Source organism: Canis lupus, chromosome 17, assembly GCF_003254725.2.
Source record: "Canis lupus dingo isolate Sandy chromosome 17, ASM325472v2, whole genome shotgun sequence".
Lineage (NCBI taxonomy): Eukaryota > Metazoa > Chordata > Mammalia > Carnivora > Canidae > Canis > Canis lupus.
Window position 1 is genome coordinate 20,641,021 of NC_064259.1, and position 21,617 is coordinate 20,662,637.

At 47.2% G+C, this 21,617-nt stretch overlaps 1 protein-coding gene across 9 annotated transcripts in view; it reads right to left on the reverse strand.

The window, feature by feature from the left end:
• Positions 1–21,617, reverse strand: part of OTOF (otoferlin) — a 100,759-nt gene that overhangs the window by 76,938 nt on the left and 2,204 nt on the right. For 4 of the 9 annotated variants that reach the window (XM_049095441.1, XM_049095439.1, XM_049095440.1 and 1 more), the window contains exon 2: positions 3,455–3,513. In XM_049095441.1, the coding sequence (XP_048951398.1) occupies positions 3,455–3,513 (59 nt within the window). Of the gene's footprint in view, positions 1–3,454; positions 3,514–18,887; positions 19,355–21,617 lie in introns of those variants that run through there. The other 5 variants (XM_049095442.1, XM_025454428.3, XM_049095443.1 and 2 more) reach the window with 2 other exon arrangements.

The window sequence follows — 21,617 nt, forward strand, 5'->3', positions numbered from 1 at the left end:
GAAATAATTAAGAAAAAAGCAGAAATAATGAAATAGTGAACAACAGAAGAGATTAACGAAGCCAAAAGCTAGTTCTTTACAAAGATTAATAAGATAAACAGATCATTAGCAAGACCAAGAAAAACAGAAGGATGATAAAAATAAGTGCAGTGTGGAATACAAAAGGGGAAATCAGTATAGGCACAAAAAATACTTTAAAACAATTTAAAAACTTTACAATCAAATAGGTGCTAATAAATTTGAAAACCTAGATGAAATGTTTAAATGTCTAGAAAAATATAGAAATCCAAAACTGGTGCAAGAAGACACAAAGAAATTGAAAAGGGGGTTGAAGAACCCCTTCCCTAAACCATCCAAACTTAGATGCCATTGCATGTGGTTCTTCCAAAATGTCAAGGAAGAGCAAATCTCTATTTTATGCATGGTGTTCCAGAAAATTTTATGCATTATCAAATGATGAAAACTTTACAAATGTAGCTGCAAAAATGCTGCATAAAAATATTTGCTAGTTGAATCTAACAGTTTATTAAATGAAATACTTTATGGAACATACTAGAAGAGCAAAGTTATGATTGTCTCAATAGATGCAGAAGAAACTTGTAATAAAGTTCAACAATGTTTTATAATGAAAACTCTTAGCAAACTAGTTAGACAAATAGTAAGATCCTATTAGAGCAAGTATATATGATGACAAAATTTTAGATGCACTTATTCTTTTTAATACTGGGGACATAGAAAGGATGCCTACCAATCACCGTTACTGTGTAACATAGAACTAGGAATCATGGTCAATGCTCCATGGAAAAACAAAGAAATAAGGGGATAGGACTGAAGGGAAGAGATAAAACCTCTTTTTGTAGATGACATGATCACCTATATACAAAACAGAACAAACCATAAATATAAAAACAAGTCAGAGACCTCAGCAAGTTTGCCAGATAAAAGAGGACTTCTAAAGGAAAAAAAAGCATTTCTCTAAGTCAGCAATAGTCAAAAAATGTAGCAAAATCAAGACACCATTCATGATAACAATAAAACCAGAAAGAGTCTCGGAAATAATCAAGATTGGGGTGCCTGAGTAGCTCAGTTGGTTAAGCATCTGACTCGGTTTTGGCTCAGGTTCTGATTTCATGGGTTGTGAGATCGAGCACTGCAATGGACTCCTTGCTCAGTGGGAGTCTGTTTGCATATCCTCTCTCTGTCCCCCAAGCTGTTTGGGTGCTCTCTCTCTCTTTTTCTCTCTCTCAAATAAATAAATAAATCTTTTAAAAATAATAAGAGAAAATAATGAAGATCATACGACTTCTATGCAGTAAACTTAAAAATGCCAGTAAAGGGAGGTGGATAGTTTGAGTAGATGATTTAATATTATAAAAAATTGACATCTTCCTCAATTGATTTTTAAATCCAATGGAACTTAATCAAAATTCCGGTTGGTTTTTGGAAGGATTTGATAAACTTATTTAAAAATTATCTGGAAGAATAAAGGTCCACAAACAGTTCACCCTTTAAAAAGAAGAGTAAACAGAGGGAACTTGCTTCATCAGATACTAATACATACAAAAATGTCATATTAATGAGTACAGTGTGATAAAGTTCAAGAACAAACAGATTAAAGGGATAGAATAGAAGGCTAAGACATAGATCCTAAATAGAGAGATGATTGATTGCTTATCAAATTGATGTTAGGAAAAGTTGTTTCTTATATGGAGAAAAATAAAACTGTGCCCCCTCTAAAACCACATGCAAGGTAAAAAAAATACAATTATATAATCAGAAAATGTAGGGCAACATATCTGTACTCTAGAAGAGTGTAAATATATCTTCAGCAAAACTTGAAAACACACCGGGATTAAGGACTTCTAATCAGTGAGGGGACAAAGCTAATAGATGGCGGACTAAGAGAAATTTCAATCTCGAAATCCAACAAGGGGTTGATATCTTGGATGCATAAAGAGCTACTGCAAATCAATAAGATAAAGACAACTAGCTATACCAACAGGGGAAAAGGGAAAAGAATATGAACAGGCAATTTACGAAAAAGGAAACTTTAAATATATTATCTTAAAAAACGAGGCACACTGTTAGACTGGTGAAGATCAGAGAGCTGAATACCACTAGATGTAGATGAGGATTGGGAATCAGGGGTCCTCACGCATTGCTGGTAGAAGTGTAGACCATGGCCGTGCTGAGTAAGCATATCCTGTGAGCTAGCAATTTCAGATCCTGGTGTGTACTCTAGAGAAATGTTCACAGAAGTCCAAAGAGGACATGCATAAGAATATTCATTGCCTTCTGATTACCTTGCATGTGGTTTCAGAGGCAAGTTGGAGGTTCCTCTCTGGAGGAATTATTAGGTAAAGGATCCGCAGGATGACCAATTTATCCCAATTTGACCAGGATTTTTCCCATTTTATCCCTTACAGTCTGTGTGCCAGGATCCCCCTTGGTCCCAGACAAACCAGGGTGGCCAAACACCCTCATGTGTGTTGGATGTGCCCACAGAGTTCTGTACTGGCAGGGAGAAGCAGCAGATTAGCGTAGCAACGTGGATGGAACTGAAAAATCTTGCTCGGTGAAGTAAAATATGTAACACAATGCCATTTAACTAAAACATGAGTTATATCTTCACAAGATAGCCACACAAATTTTGTGAGGACATACAGGAAACCAGAGGTTCCACATTAAACACATCAGAGTGGTTGTAGAGAAAGGAAGGAATGTGGATAAAGGAGAATGACACATACATGACACACAAAACATGCATCAGAACAAGAGCAGGGTAGTAGGAACAATGAGATAATGTGCCATAAACAGGGGCACTCAACCCTCTGAGCCCAAGGTTCAAAAGAAAAATAGCTTTTTTGGGAGATGCAGTGGGAAAAGTACCTCAATAGCTCTTAGAGACACAAGAGTGCCATCCATACGAGACTGGCTTTGTCGGAAGCCCAGGTAGGGTTAGCCTGAGCCCTCCGTGTGCCCAGGGAAGTGGGGAGGGAAGCCCCTCTTCTGTGCTGCTGGGCCCTCACCTCGGCTGGGGGCTTGCTACTATTTAATTTTATCTTTTTAAAAGATAATAATTGATTAATTAATTAATTTTGCACACAAGCAGGGGGAGCAGGAGTGGGAGCAGAAGAGGAAGAAGCAAACGCCGTGCTGAGCAGGGAGCGTGATGTGGGGTTTGATCCCATAAGCCCTGGGATCATGACCTGAACTTAAGGCAGAAACTTAACCGACTGAGTCACCCAGGCGCACCTGGGGGCTCACTTTTAAGCCTATAACACCTGCGGGCCCTTTCTCTGGAGAACAAAAATCCCCCCCGAGGGCAGCAGGCTGTGGGCTGGGCCTGGGTCACTCTGCACCCAGCTCTCCTGGGCAAAGGGAGAGGTGGGGAGGCATTTGGGGCCAGCGCACCCCTATGGCTGGGGCTTGAGCTCCCCGCAGGGCATCCTACCTCGTCGAAGTCCGCCACATCCTCGCAGTTCTCCAGCACTCGGGAGTAGAAGGCTTGCCCTGGGTGGGGAAAAAGGACAAGAAGCCTGGGGTCAGACCTCCACCTGGCACTCGCCACCACAGCATTTGGATCCACATAGCACTTGTTATCAACTGGGGGCCCCATGTCGTGTGCAGTGCTCCCCCAAGATGAGGCAAGTTCCCATATTGTCTCATCTGACCCCCTTGGGAGCCCTGCAACACATGCAGGTCAAAGGCCGCTAGCTCCACTTTACAAATGGGACATTGACATAAAAAGGGACAGGCTGGTCAGAGGTATAGGCGTGAGAGGGGAGCCCTGGACTCTTTATCCACCTTGCTGCTCTCCCGGTGGCTTTCCTGGCCTCGTTTGCTGTCTCTTCGGCTCTGCTGGCTTTCCCTGGCCTGCAGCTGCCCGGAGCAGAAGCCTGGTCCGAGGGCAGCGGGCGCCCTGCCAGGCGGCAGCGCCCCCTTTGTGCCTGTGTCTGCAGCCAGGCCCAGGAGCTCCTGCCCAAGCCAGGCCCTGGGACAACCAGGCAAACCCCAGACGCTCCTCCCCTGGAAGCCAAGGGACTTTACTACTCCTACTCTCTTATTCATTTTTCTGGCAACCTTTGAGAGGAAAGCCTGAAGTGGCTTCTCCCACAAGCCACCCCCTCCTTTTAACACTGGCGTGGGTACTATTGAATGTGATACGGACAGGTTTTCCCAGCCCCCACCATCCCACATCCATACACCACCTACCAGGGCAGAAGCCAAGCTGTCTGCTCTTCCATCCCATCCTGGGGGAACCAGGTTGCTGGAAGAACCAGGTTGGGGGGGGGGTGTGGACATGGGGTGGGCAGTGTGTGGGACACCCAGGCCAGTTTAATTTACTTAGGGAAACATTCACTGGAGTCTACAAGGTACCAGGCTACCTCCTGGAGACTCAGGATAAAGGTATGGATAAAGTGCACAGTATCCTTGCCCACAAGGAGCTGATGGTCTAGTAGGATCTGGAACAGGTTGTCGGATCAATACTATATAATCCATATCCCAAGATACAGTGTTATGTGAGACAGAGAAGTGGTACAGAGAAAGAAAGATAAATATTGTTTCAAAGGGGATGTTTTGTCTTTTTGGTGTGTGGGGGGTGGAAGCATGTGGGAAGGACTTGTAATTCCTATGAGGAGAACCCCAGAGGTAGGTGGCATTAAGAAGAAATTATTATTTAGGATTAATTCATTGGCATCTGTCAGTTGTATACCAAAGGGGAAAAAAAAGCTGCATGGATAACAGGATCCTGTATACAACTCCCCCCGCCCCCAACACCCAAACCAAATTCTTGTATCTGTGAATAGACAATGATCTCAAGCCATTAGAAATGGTTACTTCTGGCTAGGGAGAGTAAGAAGAGATTGAAAGCAGGATACTTTGACCTTCTACTGTATATGCTGAAGTTTGAAGTTTTTTCCGTGACCATGCTGTACTTCTGTCATTGAGAGAAAAATGCTTTGAAATCCCCACTGACTTAAAGCAATGGTCCATGTCATTGAAGGACCATCTCAAGGCGGAGTTTAGCTCCATTCTGAGGCTTAGTTTGGTTTGTCACTGATGGACAAGATAGGGACCCAGGAGAGGACTTTGGCAGAGAGGGCAAGGGAGGGGAGTGCACACTGCCCCAGCATGGCCAGCCAGTGCCAGGCCAGGGAAGGCTGGAGTGAGCCCCCTCTGACCCTGCACTGCCATGGGGCTCTATGCCCTTGGAGCCACTTCCACCCCCTGGCCTTGGTTCTCTCGTTAGCATAATAAGAGGGCTGGTACAGAGATCTCCAGGGCCTGCCTGTCTCTAGAACTCAGGAGCAAGCATGTAGCTACCCCCTGACAAGGAGGAGGCCAGGGGTTCGAAGTCAGAGGTAAGTAGAGATCCGTGTGCGTGTATGTATGTGTGTGTGGAGGATGGGCGTGTTGGGAAGGGGTTGCATCTCAGATAATGAGGAAGAAGCTATGAAGCAGAAGATATATACACATAAAACAGATGTGAAGGAGACAGATGGGAAACAAAGACCCTTTAGCACTAGCCAGGGACAAAACAAAACAAAAAAGCATGATAGAAAAATCTCACCAACCAACTCCAGGGCAGCCAGGGGAGGATAGGGAAGCATGAGAGATAGTGCCCGAGTTTCTTCTGATTTTCCCCACAGGTAACACACAATATAAACTGGGGACCAGGTGAGCTTATGTGTGCGCTGGGTCTTCCCCAAGGACCTGCCGCTCTGAATAATCAAAGACCTCTTAATCCTCAAAGATCGCAATGAGCCTGGATATGCTGTGTTCAAGGGTTTCCTGGAGTGAAAACCAAGCAGGGCAGCCTGGGCGGAGGCAGGGAGGGACTCCAGCATAGCGCACGAAGCCTCAGAGCCTCAAACCCATCTCTGCTTATTTATTTCTTACAGCCTTGTTACAGAGAACATAGAATACAGTGAAATTAGCCACTGCAGAATTTATACACCAGGGCTCTGTTCCGAAATGCAGTAAAACCTCATTGCCTCAGGCTCTGGGGATTTAAATGTGGTGAATATTGTCAAACAGGATGAGCTCAATTTTACCTCTAGATGCTTAGGAAAAAAAAAATTTGCTAAACCAAATCAAATCAGTTGTACAGAAACAGAATGTCCTTAAGCATTTTTGAAAAGCTGGTTTTTAGGTGAGTTTGTGCAAACAGTGGCAGGGATCATTCTGGTGGTCCTTTGTATTCATTAGGACAGAGCCAGGGGACTTCTGTAATCCCTTCCAAGTTATCAATGGGTATTCCTACCCCTGTCTTTCCTTTCAAGTTCATTTCCACTTGCCATCTTCTCCACTTAACACCAGTCGTGTTGACATTTCAGTTCCATTATTAATGGCTTTCAGACAAAACCATTTAAAATCCCAGTATCCAATCACCTTTCTTGCTGCGGAGAAGATTGAGAATGAGGTCCGAAAGAAAGAAAAATAGCCCATTCCTTGCATCGGGGAGGCTTTGTGGACAGAGTGAGCAGGAGATCAGATGAGGAAAAGTGAATGGCACCCCCTTCCTTCAGAGGCAGCTGCTGGTGGGACAGCAGAGCTGTTAGGTTTGGAATAAATTCCTTGAGTCAATAAATGAAGTTTGGAGAGTCGACCCAGCTCATAAGCGTAAGAAGTGCCATGACATTGGACACACCAGATGGAGGGACTCAAGAGTCCAAAGCTACCTAGAAGTATCTGGTATGTCATTTACCATTTACCATATCCCTCCTATAGTTACCCTTCTAGAAGAAGGCCAGCTCAATTCTTGTCTCGTTTGCAGGATGGAGCACTAGCCTTTCATGTGACATGACTTAAGGGTACAACATGTGATGTCTGCACCAAACAGCTCCCTCTTCCAGACAGTTGACCTTGTTAGAACCAGACCTTGAGAAAAGGCAGGTATGTAGGGCCTGGGTTGTTAGCTGGTGTGCATGCGTTCCCTCCCACATGCAAGGGGGTCTTCTGCTCCTGCTGTGTCAGCGTGGCCATTTGGCTCTGGAGGAGGGGATGGGGGTTATAGAAAAATATTTTGTATTGGGACACTGATGGATGAAGCTTATTACAATCCAGAAGGGAGATGGATAGATAGGTCAGACATGTAAAAGCTCCTACACAAAGGCAAAATTGGATCATTGGCATGCAACAAAGTGTGATAACGTGAGCACTTAAGAAAAGGAGAAATGACCTCATCTTAGCAGATCAAGGAAGACATGGTAGAGGCAGGGGCATTGACCCTGGGGAGATGGGAGAGAGAAGGACATCCATTAGAGGCTCACAGTGTGAGCAAATGTTTGTGTGAACAGAGAATGGAGCCTTGAAAGAGCAGGATACAGGACAGGAGAATTCTGATGGTCAAGGGGAAAATGAAAAAGGTCAGCCCTTAGGGAGCAGTCCACTGAAGGAAGATCTGGGAGGGGGGTCCTGGAGTCCTGGGTTCCTGAGAGAACACAAGGTGGGGGTGGAGAGCCATCTAAAGGTGAAGGAGAATGTCCTGACAACAAGCCTCAGGAACATCACGCCCTGTACTCATGCCTGGAGCTAGCTATGCTACCCCAGAGAGTCTCAGAGCCATCATCTGTAAACTGGAGGCAATTGTCCTGGACAAACCTATATCCTGGAACTGGAAACTGACACTGAGTGAAGTGTCAAGTCCCTTACAGGCACAGGAGGTCACAGGAGAGTGATAGGCTCTTGGACCAGACTGAGTTCAAACCCCAGCTCAACCCCTTGCTAGCCATGTGTCCTTAGAGAAGTTAACCTCTCTTTGTTAGTTTCCTCATCCATAAAATGAAGCAAATGGTAGTGCTTGTACACCTGGGACATAGTTCATCACCCAATAAAAAAAATGGCCATTATTCCATTAAAGAGTACTGTTTTTGCTTTTGACATTTAAGTTACATCTTAAATATAAAAATGATCTTCTCTACTGTGAATCCCATTTTGTTAGCTTATTTTTAGTAGTATATAATCAGAAACTATTTTCTTCCTCATCTACATATTCTTCAAGTTTTAGGTATTTTAGGTGTTATCAGCTCTTTATTTTTAACAAGGTAAAATTTACATTCACAGATCTTAAGCACATAACTAAATGTGTTTCAATAACTGAATATACCTATGTAATCATCATATAATCGGGATTTAGAACATCTCCGTTTTCTCAAGATGGTCTCTTGCCCCCCTCTTTCCATTCAGCCTCTACCCCCTATAAGTAATCACTGCTGATTTCTATTACCAAAGGTTAGTTTTGCCTGTTTTAAACTTTATATAAGTGGTGTTATATAGAATGTACTTCTTTGTTTCTGGCTTCTTTTGTTCAATATAATATTTATATTATATTATCCATGTTGAATATAACTGTAATTCATTTATTTTTATTGTTGAGTAATATTCTGTGTATAAATATTTTTTGTTTCAAGATTAAGTATGATATTAGCCAGATGTTTTTTGTACTTGCCCTTTATCAGATTGAGGAAGATCCCCTCTCTTCCCTGTTGGCTGAGCATTCTTCTCAGGAATAGGTATTGGATTTTGTCAAAAGCATTTCTTACCTGTCAGAGGTTTTTTTCTCTTATATTGTGTTAATATGGTGAAATTCTTTGATTAGTTTTCTAATTTTAAACTAACCTTGCATTCCTGGGATAAAATTCACTTGTTATGGTGCGTTATCCCTGTCATGGATTGCAACTCAATTGACTAATATTTTATTGAGGATTTTTACGTCTTTTTTCATGAGGGATATTAGGCTCTAGTATTCTTTTTGTATAAGATCTTTATCAGGGTTTGGTATTGTAAAACGAGTTATGGAGTGTTCCTTCTTTTCTATTTTCTGAAAGTTTGTGTAAAATTAGTATTATTTCTTTCTTAAACATTTTCTAGAATTCACCCGTGAAGCAATAGAGGTCTAAAGTTTTATTGATGAAAAGAGTTTTATCATTATCATTATCAACATCATTTTTATATCTAATTTCATTTCTTTATTAGATCTTGGACTCTTATCATTTTCAATTTCTTTTTGTGTCAGTTTAGTAAAGTGTTTTTCAAGGGACTTGTCCATTTCATCTGAGTTGTGGAACCTTACTGAGATACAGTTTCATGGTATTTTATTTTCTTTTTGATGAAATGATATCTCCTTTTTCATTCTGATATTGGTAATTTGCATTTTCTTGCTTTTTTTCTTGGTCATTCTTGCTACAGTTTACCTATATTATTAATTTTTTTCAAAGAATCACCTTTCAGTTTTGTTGGCTTTCTCATTTCCTTTTTTATTCTCTTGGTTCTAATATTTTTTGGTTGTATTTACTTACATTTTCTTTATTGAAATGTAATTTGCAAACCATATAATTTACTCACTTAAAGTCTTCAATTCAGTGATTTTGGTACATTTAAAAAGTTGTTCAACCTTTACCACTATCTAATTCCAGAATATTGTATCATCCCAAAAGGAAGCCCACACTCACTAGCGGTCATTCCCCATTGCCTCAGTCCCAGGCAACAACTAGTCTACTTTCTATCTCTATGGTTTGTCTATTTGAGGCATGTCATGTAAATGGATCCATATGATACGTGGCCTTTTTATGTCTGGCTTATTTCAATTAGCATGATGCTTTTAAGATTTAGGCTTAATTAATCTTCTTTTAGTAGCTTCTTAAGACAGAAACCTAGATCACTGATTTTAGACTTTTTTTCTTTTCTGCGGTAGACATTTAAAACTATACATGCTGACATGTATTTTCATTATCATTCAGCAGGAATGTTTTATAAATTATCTTTTGTTTAATTCTTCGACCATAGGTTATTTAAGAAGTATTGTTTAATTTCCAAATATTTGGAGCTTTTAAAGATCTCTTAATGTTATTACTTTCAAAGAGAATTCTAGAGCAGTCAGAGAACATCCTTTGCAGGATGTCAGTCATTTGAAGTATATTGAGACTTCTTTAATCACCCAGTGTATGGTCTACCTTGATGAATATTCCATGTGCATTTGAGAAGAATGTTTATCTTTCAGTTTGGGGTGAAATGTCCTAGAAATGTCAATTAAGTCAAGGCGGTTGATGGTGTTGTCAAATGTTCTATATTCCTAATGATTCTTGTGTCTAGTTGTTTGTAATTATCTCCTGTAATAACACTTTCTCCCAAAGATGTTCCTTAAATAATGTGCTCTCTGAAAATCACCAGCGACTCAGAGAGCTAGATTTGGGTTATGCAGAGTCCCTGGGCCACTCAGAGGGGAAGGCTGCCCTTTCTCTTTCCCCTATTGCTCCATCTACTTCAAACCTTCTATTTTCCACAAATATCATTCAAATATAATTTCGACCTTCATTCATTTATCTCTCCTTTGCCTATCCTGTGAACACCCAGGTATACACAGTAGAAACTCAGACTTATGCCAGAGAGGCAGGGGACAAGGCAGGGATTATAAACCACATCTCTTGCCTCAGCTTACACCTCCACTTTCTTCTAGGTGCTCACTCAAACTCTTACTTTGCCATGGAACTAACTGATGGCCCCTGTTCCTATTTTTCAGACCAGGCATTGAAGCAGAGAGAGTTTGGTATTTCCTCTCAAGCCTAGGACAGTGCCAGCCACACTCAGCTACTGGCAGGTCTTAGGCTCCCCCATTACTGTGCCAGATTAGAGGAACTTGTGGTTCTGGTGATCCACAAAATACCTGCTCTATGCCAGCCACTGGACGTATAATAAGACATGGTGGGAAAGTGACTTTTTACATTCTTAAATGGGGTAAAAATATTGTTAACACTATCATCCCGGGGGCAGCCCGGGTGGCTCAGCGGTTTAGCACCACCTTCAGCCCAGAGCCTGATTCTGGAGATCCAGGATCGAGTCCCACGTCGGGCTCCCTGCATGGACCCTGCTTCTTCCTCGCCTGCGTCTCTGCCCCTCCCCCCTCTCTCATTAATGAATAAATAAAATCTTAAAAAAAAACAAACTATCATCCCGATTGTATCTTAAGTCTTGGCTTGAGGGGGAAAAAAGCCAGTGAGCGGAAACTAACTTTCAACTAAGCCAATGAGCCCTTCTGCTTTGAGAAAAAAAATAAAGTAGAAAGAAAAGACTGTTGAGCCACTATCTTGAGGGTGGATCAGTCCAGGCAGGAAGTACACAAGGGGTGAAGGTAAAAATGATCACATGATATTTTCTGTCCGAGGAGATACTTCTGGAACCATCAATGCAAGGAGCAACTGCTGCCTGATGCTGCCAGGATGGCCCCTGCTACTAACTGCAACTGTTCCCGCTATACCTGTGGGCCCCGCTCCTTCAGTGATCGCCTCTACTCCAGGGCTGCTCTGTGCCAGACACCGTGTTGGCCCTGCTGCTTGTCCTGGGGGAGCCCATCTTTGTGACTTCGGTGTTTTCACCCCGTCATCTCATGGCTGTATTTGAGATGTCAACAGGAATCCCAAGGAATGTCAAGTAAGTCTCTGCCCACTCCCCAAATCCCTGAATCGTGGAGTCCCTGAGAGTCATAACCTGCTCTACTCCTGTCTCTCTGGAAGTCTGCAGCGGGATCAGCCCTGGGATAAAGAGCATAATCCTTATATTTACATAGTACTTTACAGTTTGCAAAGCCTTTCATGTAATCACCCTTTTCACTTGACCCTAAACCAGCCCTATGAGGACTCAGACATATCTCACCCTCTCCTAGACCTTCTCTTACCCCCTGGATTCTCAAATCACTGGGTGCCAGCACCTTCCTGGGCACTCACTGTACCAAGCCAGATCTCTGGCATCCTGTAGAACATTTTCACTAGAATGACTGACAGGCAAGCCTGTCCTTGCATGCTCCCCTTCTCTGTCAGTGGCCTCACCACCATTCCTGGTACCCAAGTAAGAAATCCTGCCCTCTTGCTCCCTACCCACTCCAGAGCTCACTAACTCCTCCCTGAACCAATGTCATTCCTTCTCTCCTAACCCACAGCCTCTCCATTAAGGCACAGCCTTCTCTACCTGTACCACTGCCCCAGCTTCCTCCCTGGGCTTCTGGCCTGGGGTCCTGATATCTAGAATGTCCTTTCCAAAACCAGGTGACCCTGTCCTATTCTCCTTCTAAAAGCATCATTGACTCCTATTCAGTAACAAAATGAAGTTCAAAGCCTCTGTGTTTGGTCCCAACCTCCCCTCCATGCCATTCCCACCCTTCTCCCAGTAAGCACTCCCAGTTCCCTAAACCCTTGATGTGACTCCACACCATCACATCTGTACTGATATTAACCCTTCTGCCTGGAATGGGGCCTTTTGTAGGTTTTGTTCCAGCTTAAGTATCAGCCCATCCTCTGTACCCCCTCAATAAAATCTCTTCCCTGGGCCCTGTGTACATTCCAGCTTCATCTTGTTGGCTCCAAGGCAGCTGACTTTGGGAGGCACCAGTACCGCTGGTTTGCTCCCATCTCCCTTTCCATTTGCTCTTCTGCCATCTTTTCTTAATGAATCCTGCTCGCCCTCTCAGGGCAGCTTCCAGACCCCCCTCCTCCCCGGCTGAGTGGGCTTCCTTGGCCTCATGCTGCCTTGCATCTGCACCTCCCTTTTCAAAATACTCATCATGCTGCTCATGATGACTTGTGCAATGACTGTCTTCCCCTTGAGGGCAGGGACCATGTCTTTTTAATTTATTGTTTGTTACCCCAATGCCTAAAATCACACGTGGCACATAGCTAGCCCTCACTGAATATTATTATCTGGATGAATGAAAGAATGAGTGAATGATGGGATCCCTGGGTGGCTCAGTGGTTTAGCGCCTGCCTTTGGCCCAGGGCGCAATCCTGGAGCCCCGGGATTGAGTCCCACGTCGGGATCCCAGCATGGAACCTGCCTCTCCCTTTGCCTGTGTCGCTGCCTCTCTCTCTCTCTCTATGTCTATCATAAATAAATAAAATCTTAAAAAAAAAAAAAGAATCAGTGAATGAATGACAAAATACTTAATTTACGAAGCACATGAAAATGAAGCTTTTAATGAACTGGAAAAAACTTAAGACGTTGATGAGACAATTAGAAATTTGATCATTGACTGAATATTTGATAATATTAAGGAATTATTTTTTTAGGAGTGATGTAATATGTGGGTTCAAAAAAATGGAGTCTTTGTCTTTTATAGCTATGTACTGAATATTTTCAGATGAAATGGTATGGCTTTTTGGGCTTTGTTTCCAAATAATTTGGTGTATGGGAGTAGGAGAGGAGCAAATGGGACAGGACTGGCCAGGAGTTGATTGTTGTTAAGAATGCATGAGGAAAGCTTGGTAGCCAAGGCACAACTTATTTTCCCAACCCTTGTATGTATTTGAGACTTTCCATTATAAAAAGTTAATAACAAAAAAGAGATCAGACCCAGCCATGGGCGTAGGTGGGAGGGCTGTAGCTTTTATGTTATGAGTAAAGGTGGGTAAGATAACCAAGGAAGGCATTGCAATTTAGGGAAATCATTTGCAAGTCTATGCTTGAGCACATTTCCAGCAGCATTTTTGCTGAGGGCCTTTGTAGCAGAAGATAATTTTATGGTCATTTCCATAACATGAAAACACACTCATCAAAGCAGGAGAGGCCTGGGGAACTTTCAGCGTGCTCTGCATGTTCCCCAAGGCCTGTGTTGGGTTGTTCTGGGCGGGAGAGGGGGACATTTGCCACCTGGGATTTTAGAGAAGATCTGTGCCCACCCCCGCCCCCAGCTGGGGAGGGACCTGTGAGTGCTGGGTACAGGGGAGGATGTGGGAGGCACAGGGAAAGCACAGAGCTGAGTCCACAGCCAGTGTGCATTGCAGAGGCTGGCCTATGGGTCCCCTCCATTTGTCCCCTTCCGTGGGGGCAATGCCCACCCCCTCGCAGGGAGCAACACCTAACCCATGTCCCCTCCGAGAGGAGGTGTGGGCTGGGCCAGAGTGCACGTACAGGCCCAGGCATCCTGGGAGCATCGCAAGACTGGGGGCACTGGGGTACTCTGCCTCCTTCACCAGAGATGGCAGAGAAGTCTCCAGATAGAAGTCCTATTTATCAAGAGGGAGAGCTCCTCCATTTTAATGGGGAAAAGAAATCTAATTTGGAATCTGAGTGGTCCCCACAGCCACGAGTGGGAGCATCTTGTCCCCTGTGCCCAGGCTGGGGCCTCATCCCCTCCCAGCATACAGTCTCTCCCCTGGCCCCATGGATCCTGGCTCATCTCCTTCCCTGCCCACTCCCCAGCAGCCTCTGCTCCACCCAAACCTGTGGCTTCCTTCCTCTGGCCTCCGGTCCCCCGCCCCCCTGCCAATTGCCTCACCTCCCACAACAACCCCCCCCCCCCCCCAGCATCTCCACATGTGCAAGAAGTAAGCTGCCATCCCCTAAACAGGCTTAAACCTAAACAGTTTATGCCTCACCCGTAGGTACACCTGGGCCCTCCTGAGTTGGATGACATTTCCGCGTTATGTCTGCACACATCTCTGCTCCCCTATCTCATTATGAGACCCTGGTTTGCCTATTAAACCACACTCTGTATCATGTGTTGTACACAGCAGCTGTGCTCAGAAAGAGCATGTTCCATGAAGGGCTTGGGCCACATATGGCCCCTCTTACTTCTGACCTGTGGGCTGGAGCTGGACTCCCTAGCGTTTGCTAAAAGGTGAGGTCAGCCTCCCTCTGGGGCCCCAGAAGACCCTCTGGGCCAGGAGGTCGATGGAGGGTTCTTGTCGTCATTTCTGAGGCCTCTTCCAGTCCCAGATCCCCTCAGATAAAGAACTGGGGTGGGGTTAGGAGGCTCACATTTGGGGACGCTGAGCCCAAGAATGGCAGTGCCACAGTGGAAGATTTAAAACCCACTAATGAGTAAATACCTCAATACCTGTGTCATATTCATTTTGATGACAGGGCCTGGGACTCAGCATGAGGCTCGGTGAGGAGAGCTAAAGTGGGACCCCTGTTTTGAAGGTGCTCAGACATGAGTGCAACATACAGAACTGGGGCAGTTTCTAAAATACCAAGTGCCGAGCTGAGCTGTGGCAGGAGTGTGCACATGGTACTGCAAGGGAGGGGGAAGGCTTCACAGAGGAGGTGACATGAGGAGCTGGGCCTTGAAACATGCACAGAATTGATGGTAGTTCTCAAGTTAGAGGGTGGGGATTGTTCCAGGCAAAAGAAATAAATGCCTTAGGGTCTGGAGATATATAGGGCTTGTATCTGGGGAATGGCTGGAAATTCAGTGTTATGGGAATGCCATGGAGTGGGCTGGGGAAAGGAGGAAGGAGAAGTCTCTAGGCCAAGGGAGAAGCCTTGAAAAAGCAGGTCTTTATCTCCGGTTCAATCACCAGGCCAGGTGAGTTACTCAGAGATCAGACCCATCCTCCAGACATCGCCCACCTCTCACATCCCAATCCTGCAGCCCGGTATCTTGGCAGGAAAGCTCAGGGTTGGGGAGTATGGGAAGATCACGGGGCTGGCCCCAGACAGCCTGTGGCTACTTCCCTGACCGTCCAGGTTCTCCCCAGGTTCCAGTGGGCTGAGTACCAGATAGAGGTTGGGCTAGAGGAACTTACAGGCTCTCCCACCCTGGTTCTCATGATGCTGAGAACTATTTTAGCAGGTTGAAGAAGGACAAGTGCTAGGGGAATACTGCTTCTCTTTGAGTAGTGACCTGTCATTGAGATGGCTCCTTTCCAGACAGCCCACTCCAGTTTCTGACTGTAGGAGTCTCAGTTAAATGGGGACCACAGTCTCATCTTGCCCGTGGGAAGCCGAGGCTCTGGGACTCTGGGGTCTGTGTGCATGACTAGGACTTGGGGGGCCAGGCCTTCCGGTGTCTCCCGTCTGACTCAATGGACTATAACTCCTGCAGGCCGGGCTGTGTCTTCACCCCTAGGGTCCTAGGCCTGTCCACAAATATCAGCACATTCAGGGAGTGAATGAATTAGGGTAGGATGAGGTTAAGGGTGCTAGTTAGTAAGAGCTAAGAGCTGGAGATGGAGCTGGGTGGTGAGCATGGTGCAAGCCTGAGGGTGGGGCGGCCAGCTGACCCCATGGCAGGAAGAGAGGGGTGACCAGGGACACAGCTGGTAGGTGTCTAACCCCAATGGGGACAGGGGTCTCAGGGATGGTCTGCTTCAGGCTTGGGTCCTGAGGAACATCTTAGCCAGGGGGTCCCTCCAGAGCAGAGGACAGGCTCAAATTGCTTGCTCTTGACACAGGTCAGGAAGCCCCCAGACATGCTCTCCTCTCCCCTTAGGAAGTCTGGCTAGAGAGAAGATGGTTCAGGAGCCAGCAGCTTCCCCAGGGAGAAGTGGAATGGGTGCCTCCCAGATACATCAGTCATCTGAATGCTCTTTCCTCAAACTCCAATGCCTATTATTTCACTGAAGTAACCCGTTGAAGTGGATGTTATCCACATGCCCATTTTAAAGATGAGGACTATCCAGGTGAAGTGAGTGGCGGGACCCAGGTAGGACCCAGGGTTTCTGACTCCTTATCTAGAGCTTTTCCACCACAGACCTATAGGGCTCTTCTCTAAGTGTCCTGGATGGCACAGCACATAAGGTCAAGCTTATTTCAACCAGCTAGTCTGGTCTGCATGGGCCACTGCCAATAGGCACAACTCACTAGGGCTCCCTCACCCAAACTGTCATGAACTTTACTCGAGGGATTAGGGGAACTCTCGGCCAGCACCTCCCTCTCACTCTTCACCAGTTTCCCATTTCCCCCCCCTGCAGCTGTTTTCTTGGTCAACAGTGGTTGTGGATGTGAGGAACTGCTGTGGAACATTCTGGAATGGGTGGGTTCCTCTGAATTGTTGTTAATGTTGGTCTTTTGGAGTATCTCTGGTTGTCAACTGCTGGCTCAGCAGATGAATGGTTGAGGCATCTCTGGTTGTTACAAAGGACTCTTTCTGGAAATCTGCTTGCAATAGGCCTATTCCTAAGGTCCAACTCCTTCCCCAGAGCTCTGTCTGGGGCCACCAGCTGCAGGTATAGAGCTTTGGAAGTGGATCTCTCCACTCAGTCTAGGGGGCTCAGGTTGCAAAGAGGCAAATTCTTGTGTGTTCAGTTGAGGCTGGAGGGCTGGCCCCAGTGCTCAAAGAAAAAGGTGGGCATCAGATAGGGTGCTCACTCCCAGCTGACCAGGAAGAGATAAAGGGCTTGCAGGATTGAGCAGCCAGGGCTGGGGGAGAGGGGAGGTTTTGTGCCTCAGCCCCGCCACTACTGCTTTGTGGATCTCTTTACAACGGGGCCTTGGTTTCTCTGCCTGCAAATGTGACTGGTTTTGTGCAGCCGGGAACTGTCCTATCATAGTAATCTAGCTAAACGGCCAAGTACTGTGCTATCTGGAATTTGGGGACACGTTTCACAGATGAAAGGACATACTTGCTTTTTCTAAAGCCAGCAGGTGGCACACAGAGATCCAGGGTGCTGCAGACAAAGCCATCCTTGGGCTAGTGTGGGAAGCAACAGGCAGCCTGCCCACCCTTTCCTCCCCCACCTGCCAGCAGGGACACTGCGATCCCCCGCACCCCTGCCAATTCTATGCACAACAGGCCACAGTATGGACAACCTGAGCCTCCAGCCAGAGCCAGTCCAGCTGAGGGGCGATGTGGGCACCAGGGCTGCTGTCCCTGGTCTCCCCTCTCCCTCCGAACCCAGGTGTGGATGTGCATGCAGCCTGGGCCCAATGTTCACTTCGCTCTTTAATCTGGCAGGGTCCTCTCAGCTCCTCCCCATCCCCCCATCCTCATCCTGTCTCTGGGAAGGCCATGTCTAGTGAGGAGTGCCTGGACTTTGCTTAAAGGCCACCAGAGATGCCCCTGGCTCAGAGAGCTGGGCTGTGTGGCCAGCAGAGGCAGAGCTGGGTGGGCAATCAGCACAGGTAAACCTGGCCTTACTTTTTTCTGCTTAAAACCCTCAGGGCCTGCCCACCTGTCCTCAGGATGAAGGCAGCCTTGCTTCCCTGGTATGCCTGTCTCTCCTGCCTCGCCTTCGTACTCACTCTGGACTCCAGCCTCATGGATCATCTGTCTATTCCTTGTTCCATGTCCCAACTCCTCTCCCAGCCTTGAGCATCCTGTACCTTGCACCAGCTCTGCCCTCACCTCCTCACCTTGCTCTCTCCTGCTAGTCCCTTGGGTTTCAGCTGAGGTGCTACCTCCTCCAGGAAGCCTTCCTTGACCATCCTGCCCCAGCCTGGGTCAGGTGCTGCTTCTGTGGCTCGTGTGCTGCCTCGTCCCCATCCTCATCATATCATGCACCTGTCCTGCATGCCTCCCCACTGGTCCTTCTGTCCCCCTGGATGTGGGCTCCTCAAAGACAGAGCCTGGGTCATGCTCAGCCCCCAGCCTTGGTCAGAGATCATAGTATGTGGCTGCTGGATGCATGAGTGGGGAGGACGATAGGAAGAGAGTTGACAGAGGGGAGGCCAGTGGAGCCCAAAGGGTCCCTGCCCACCAACAGATCTGCAAGAAGCCAATAGTATCCTCAACCAGAGAGCTACTGGCTGCCTGGTTTCTAGGAGCCATACTGGGGCTTCCAGTCTGCAGAGCCCACCCCCACCCTGTGTCCAAGGAAATCTCTGGAGGGAGAGGGAGTGGAGGCCTCTTAGCCCTGGGACCCCCGACCTCAGAGGTGGGGTCCTTACTTCTACCTCCCCAGGCCCCCCTGCAGGCAGAGGACTCTGCACGCCACTAGGCACATGGCGCATTGGCAAGTGCAGGGAGGGACAGACACAGACGCAGACACAGCAACACGGGGGACCCCGATTTTCAGGAACTCACAACCACCTGTCAGGCCAGGGGCAGATGGCTGCTCACGAAAAGCCGCGTGGCCCCCACCCTGCCAGAACTTTTCCCATCCATCCTCCCTGCCCTGCCTTATCCCCGCCAGCCCAGAGCTGGGGTCCCCCTAAGACAGGGGGTTCCCTACCTCGGAAAGTCACTTTGGCGATCCTGTCGCCCCTGCCCCGCAGCTCCGAGACCGTCTTGAGGTGGACAAGCAGAGCCATGCCGGTGTGGGGAGCCCGGACAGGCCGGGCGGGAGCGGCCGGGAAGGGGGGAGCGCGGCGGGGCTGGGCTCCCGCTCTCCCGCCTCCCCTCTCCGCGCCGCCGCCTCCTCCGGCGCCCCCTCCAAGCGGCCCACAGACCCGGCACCCGGAGCCCGCGAGCCCTCCTTGCAGCGGTTCCAGAGCCTCAGGGCCGGCCAGCGGCGGCCCCAGGCGTCAGCCCCGCGTGTATCTGGGGTGTGTGCGCGCGTGCTGGGCGCCCCGCCTGCAGCCCGGGAGTGCGGGCTTCCAGTCGGAATTCATTATTCAGCAGCCGCCTGCTCCCAGAGGAAGCCCTGCCCAGCCTCCGGATGCGTTCTCCAGCCCCGGGAGCAGGCGCTCCGGCCCACCTCTCTGCAGCGCTCCCTGTTCCGCCACCAGGGGTGGGCAGGGGGCACAGGCACAAGTGCCCAAGGTGTGGGCGTGGGGCCAGGACACCCACCTCCCGCTCTGGGGGAGGGACCGGGAGCTTCACCATCTGTGCGCGCAGGGAGCTGGGCTGTCGCACTGGTGTTTCGAGGTGATTCGCGCCCCCCTCCCCAGTCAGGGTTGCCACTAGGGAACGTGGATGGGCCAGGCCTGGCTGGGACCCACTGTGGAACACAGAGATTGCAACCCAGGGGTCCCCCTAAGCTGAAAAATAAACATCTGCCAGACAACATGAAGGCTGTGCCTGGCGGCTGCTGTCAGAAATGGAAGCCCTAAGAGAAAGAGGAAATGTCCTTTCCCCATCTGCTAGTGTGGACATTGAACCTCCGAAAGGTGGGATCCTGACCTCCTGCTTTGGGATCCTTGGGTCTGGGAAGATGGGGTGCTACTTGAGGGGAGCTCAAGATCCAGCCTAAGCATGATGGGAGATGCCCAGCCTTGAAGACCTCAGAGGCTTATGTTCTACTAAGGGCAATGCTTAAGGTCTAGGACACCAACCTCACCCCATCGCCCCATCCTGGGGCCTACGGATGGAGAAGCCTGGGCCAGTGAGCCTCACTGGAGCAGGACTGTCAGTCCTCGTGTGCAATCAGCTGCTGAGGTTAGGGGGTGTGGGGAAGGGATATCTGGCAAAATTTCCCAGGACCAAAAAAGAACTGCCCTGTCTTCCAGCAACATACCCTGGGAGGAGCTTATGGAGAAAGGGACCCTGGGGATTATAGGGAAAGGGACCAAGATTCCTGAACCTGGAGCCTCTGTAGGCCCTCTGCACCCTTGCTCTTGCTGTTAGCCCTGCACGGAATGCTCTTACCCCACCAAAGCCTTCTTGCCTGGACTCAGCCCAACTGGTGTCTAATCCTGAAAGTACCTCTGCACCCACACACCTTCACCCAGCTGCCTTTACCCCTCTCATCTCATTGCTTCATTCTTATGATGGGGAGACCCTGGTTTCCTGCATTTTTGCTCCCTAGAGCCTCACATGGAATCCTGTGTATATAGTAGGATACCCAGTGAAGGTTGACAAGATAAGGGGTGAGCTTGGTGACCTATCTGGAACAGAGTTAAAGTTTTAAAAAGGGAAATATTAAAATTTCACAGCATGCTAACAAGAGGTTACTTCCTTCGAATTCTATAGTCCAGTGACCTGCAGGATGTCACAGGAGCCTCCTTCTGGATGTTTCCTTGCAACGTTGTCTCCTTTTTCTATTTCTTTTCTATTTCTATTTCCTTCTCTCCTTTCCTTCCTCAATTCCTGCTCTCCTTTCTCACTTCTATCTAACCACATTGAAGCAAAGAGCATCTTAGTATATTGTATTTATTGAATACAGATGAATGTCCAAAAATTTTTCAAACCAGTAAGTTTAATGTCTCTTTAAAAAAAAAAACTAAATTAACTCGCATGTTCCATAAATGAGGTCATAGGTGATCTTTATTTGTAAGGTATGGTGGCACTTGAAAAAAGGAAAAAAGATTCATCTCCTCCCTAGGCCCTCTGGTGGTTCTCTCTTATGAGGGGGTGAATTTCACGAGGCCTGTGCATTTTTAGGAGAAAGCCCATGAACTTGCCCTAAACAAGACATTGAGCTTGGCTGAAGGTCAAGTTTCTATACTGATAAATTGGTAGTAATTCCACCCTGCCAACACATAGCACCCCTTAGCTGAACCAGCTTGACCCTTCTGAAACTGAAGCCAGATCTCACTTTTTAATTTCCACTCTCCCTAATCATCCATTTCTGTAATTCTTACAAAATTTATTCAACAAGCATATACTAACTCCTCCTAGTACCAGGTGCGAGGAATTCTGAGGTGAGTGTGATACAGTATTGGACCTCAAGCAGAAGATATTCACTGGAAAAAAAAAAAAAGATATTCACTGGAACACAAGGTGCCAGGTTCAGGGGCATAGTCAGCTGGGAACTCATGATGAGGGGGGGAGTGGGCGCTTGACGTTGGCGGGGGCAAGGGGGAAGGATCTCTTCCTGGAGTATAGTACACCTGAACTGAGGGTTGTTCTTTCACAACTTTTACAAACATTTTTCTTATTATTGCTTATATTCTGCATGGAGAATTTAGATTTTTTTTTTAATTTTTATTTATTTATGATAGTCACAGAGAGAGAGAGAGAGAGAGAGGCAGAGACACAGGCAGAGGGAGAAGCAGGCTCCATGCACAGGGAGCCTGACGTG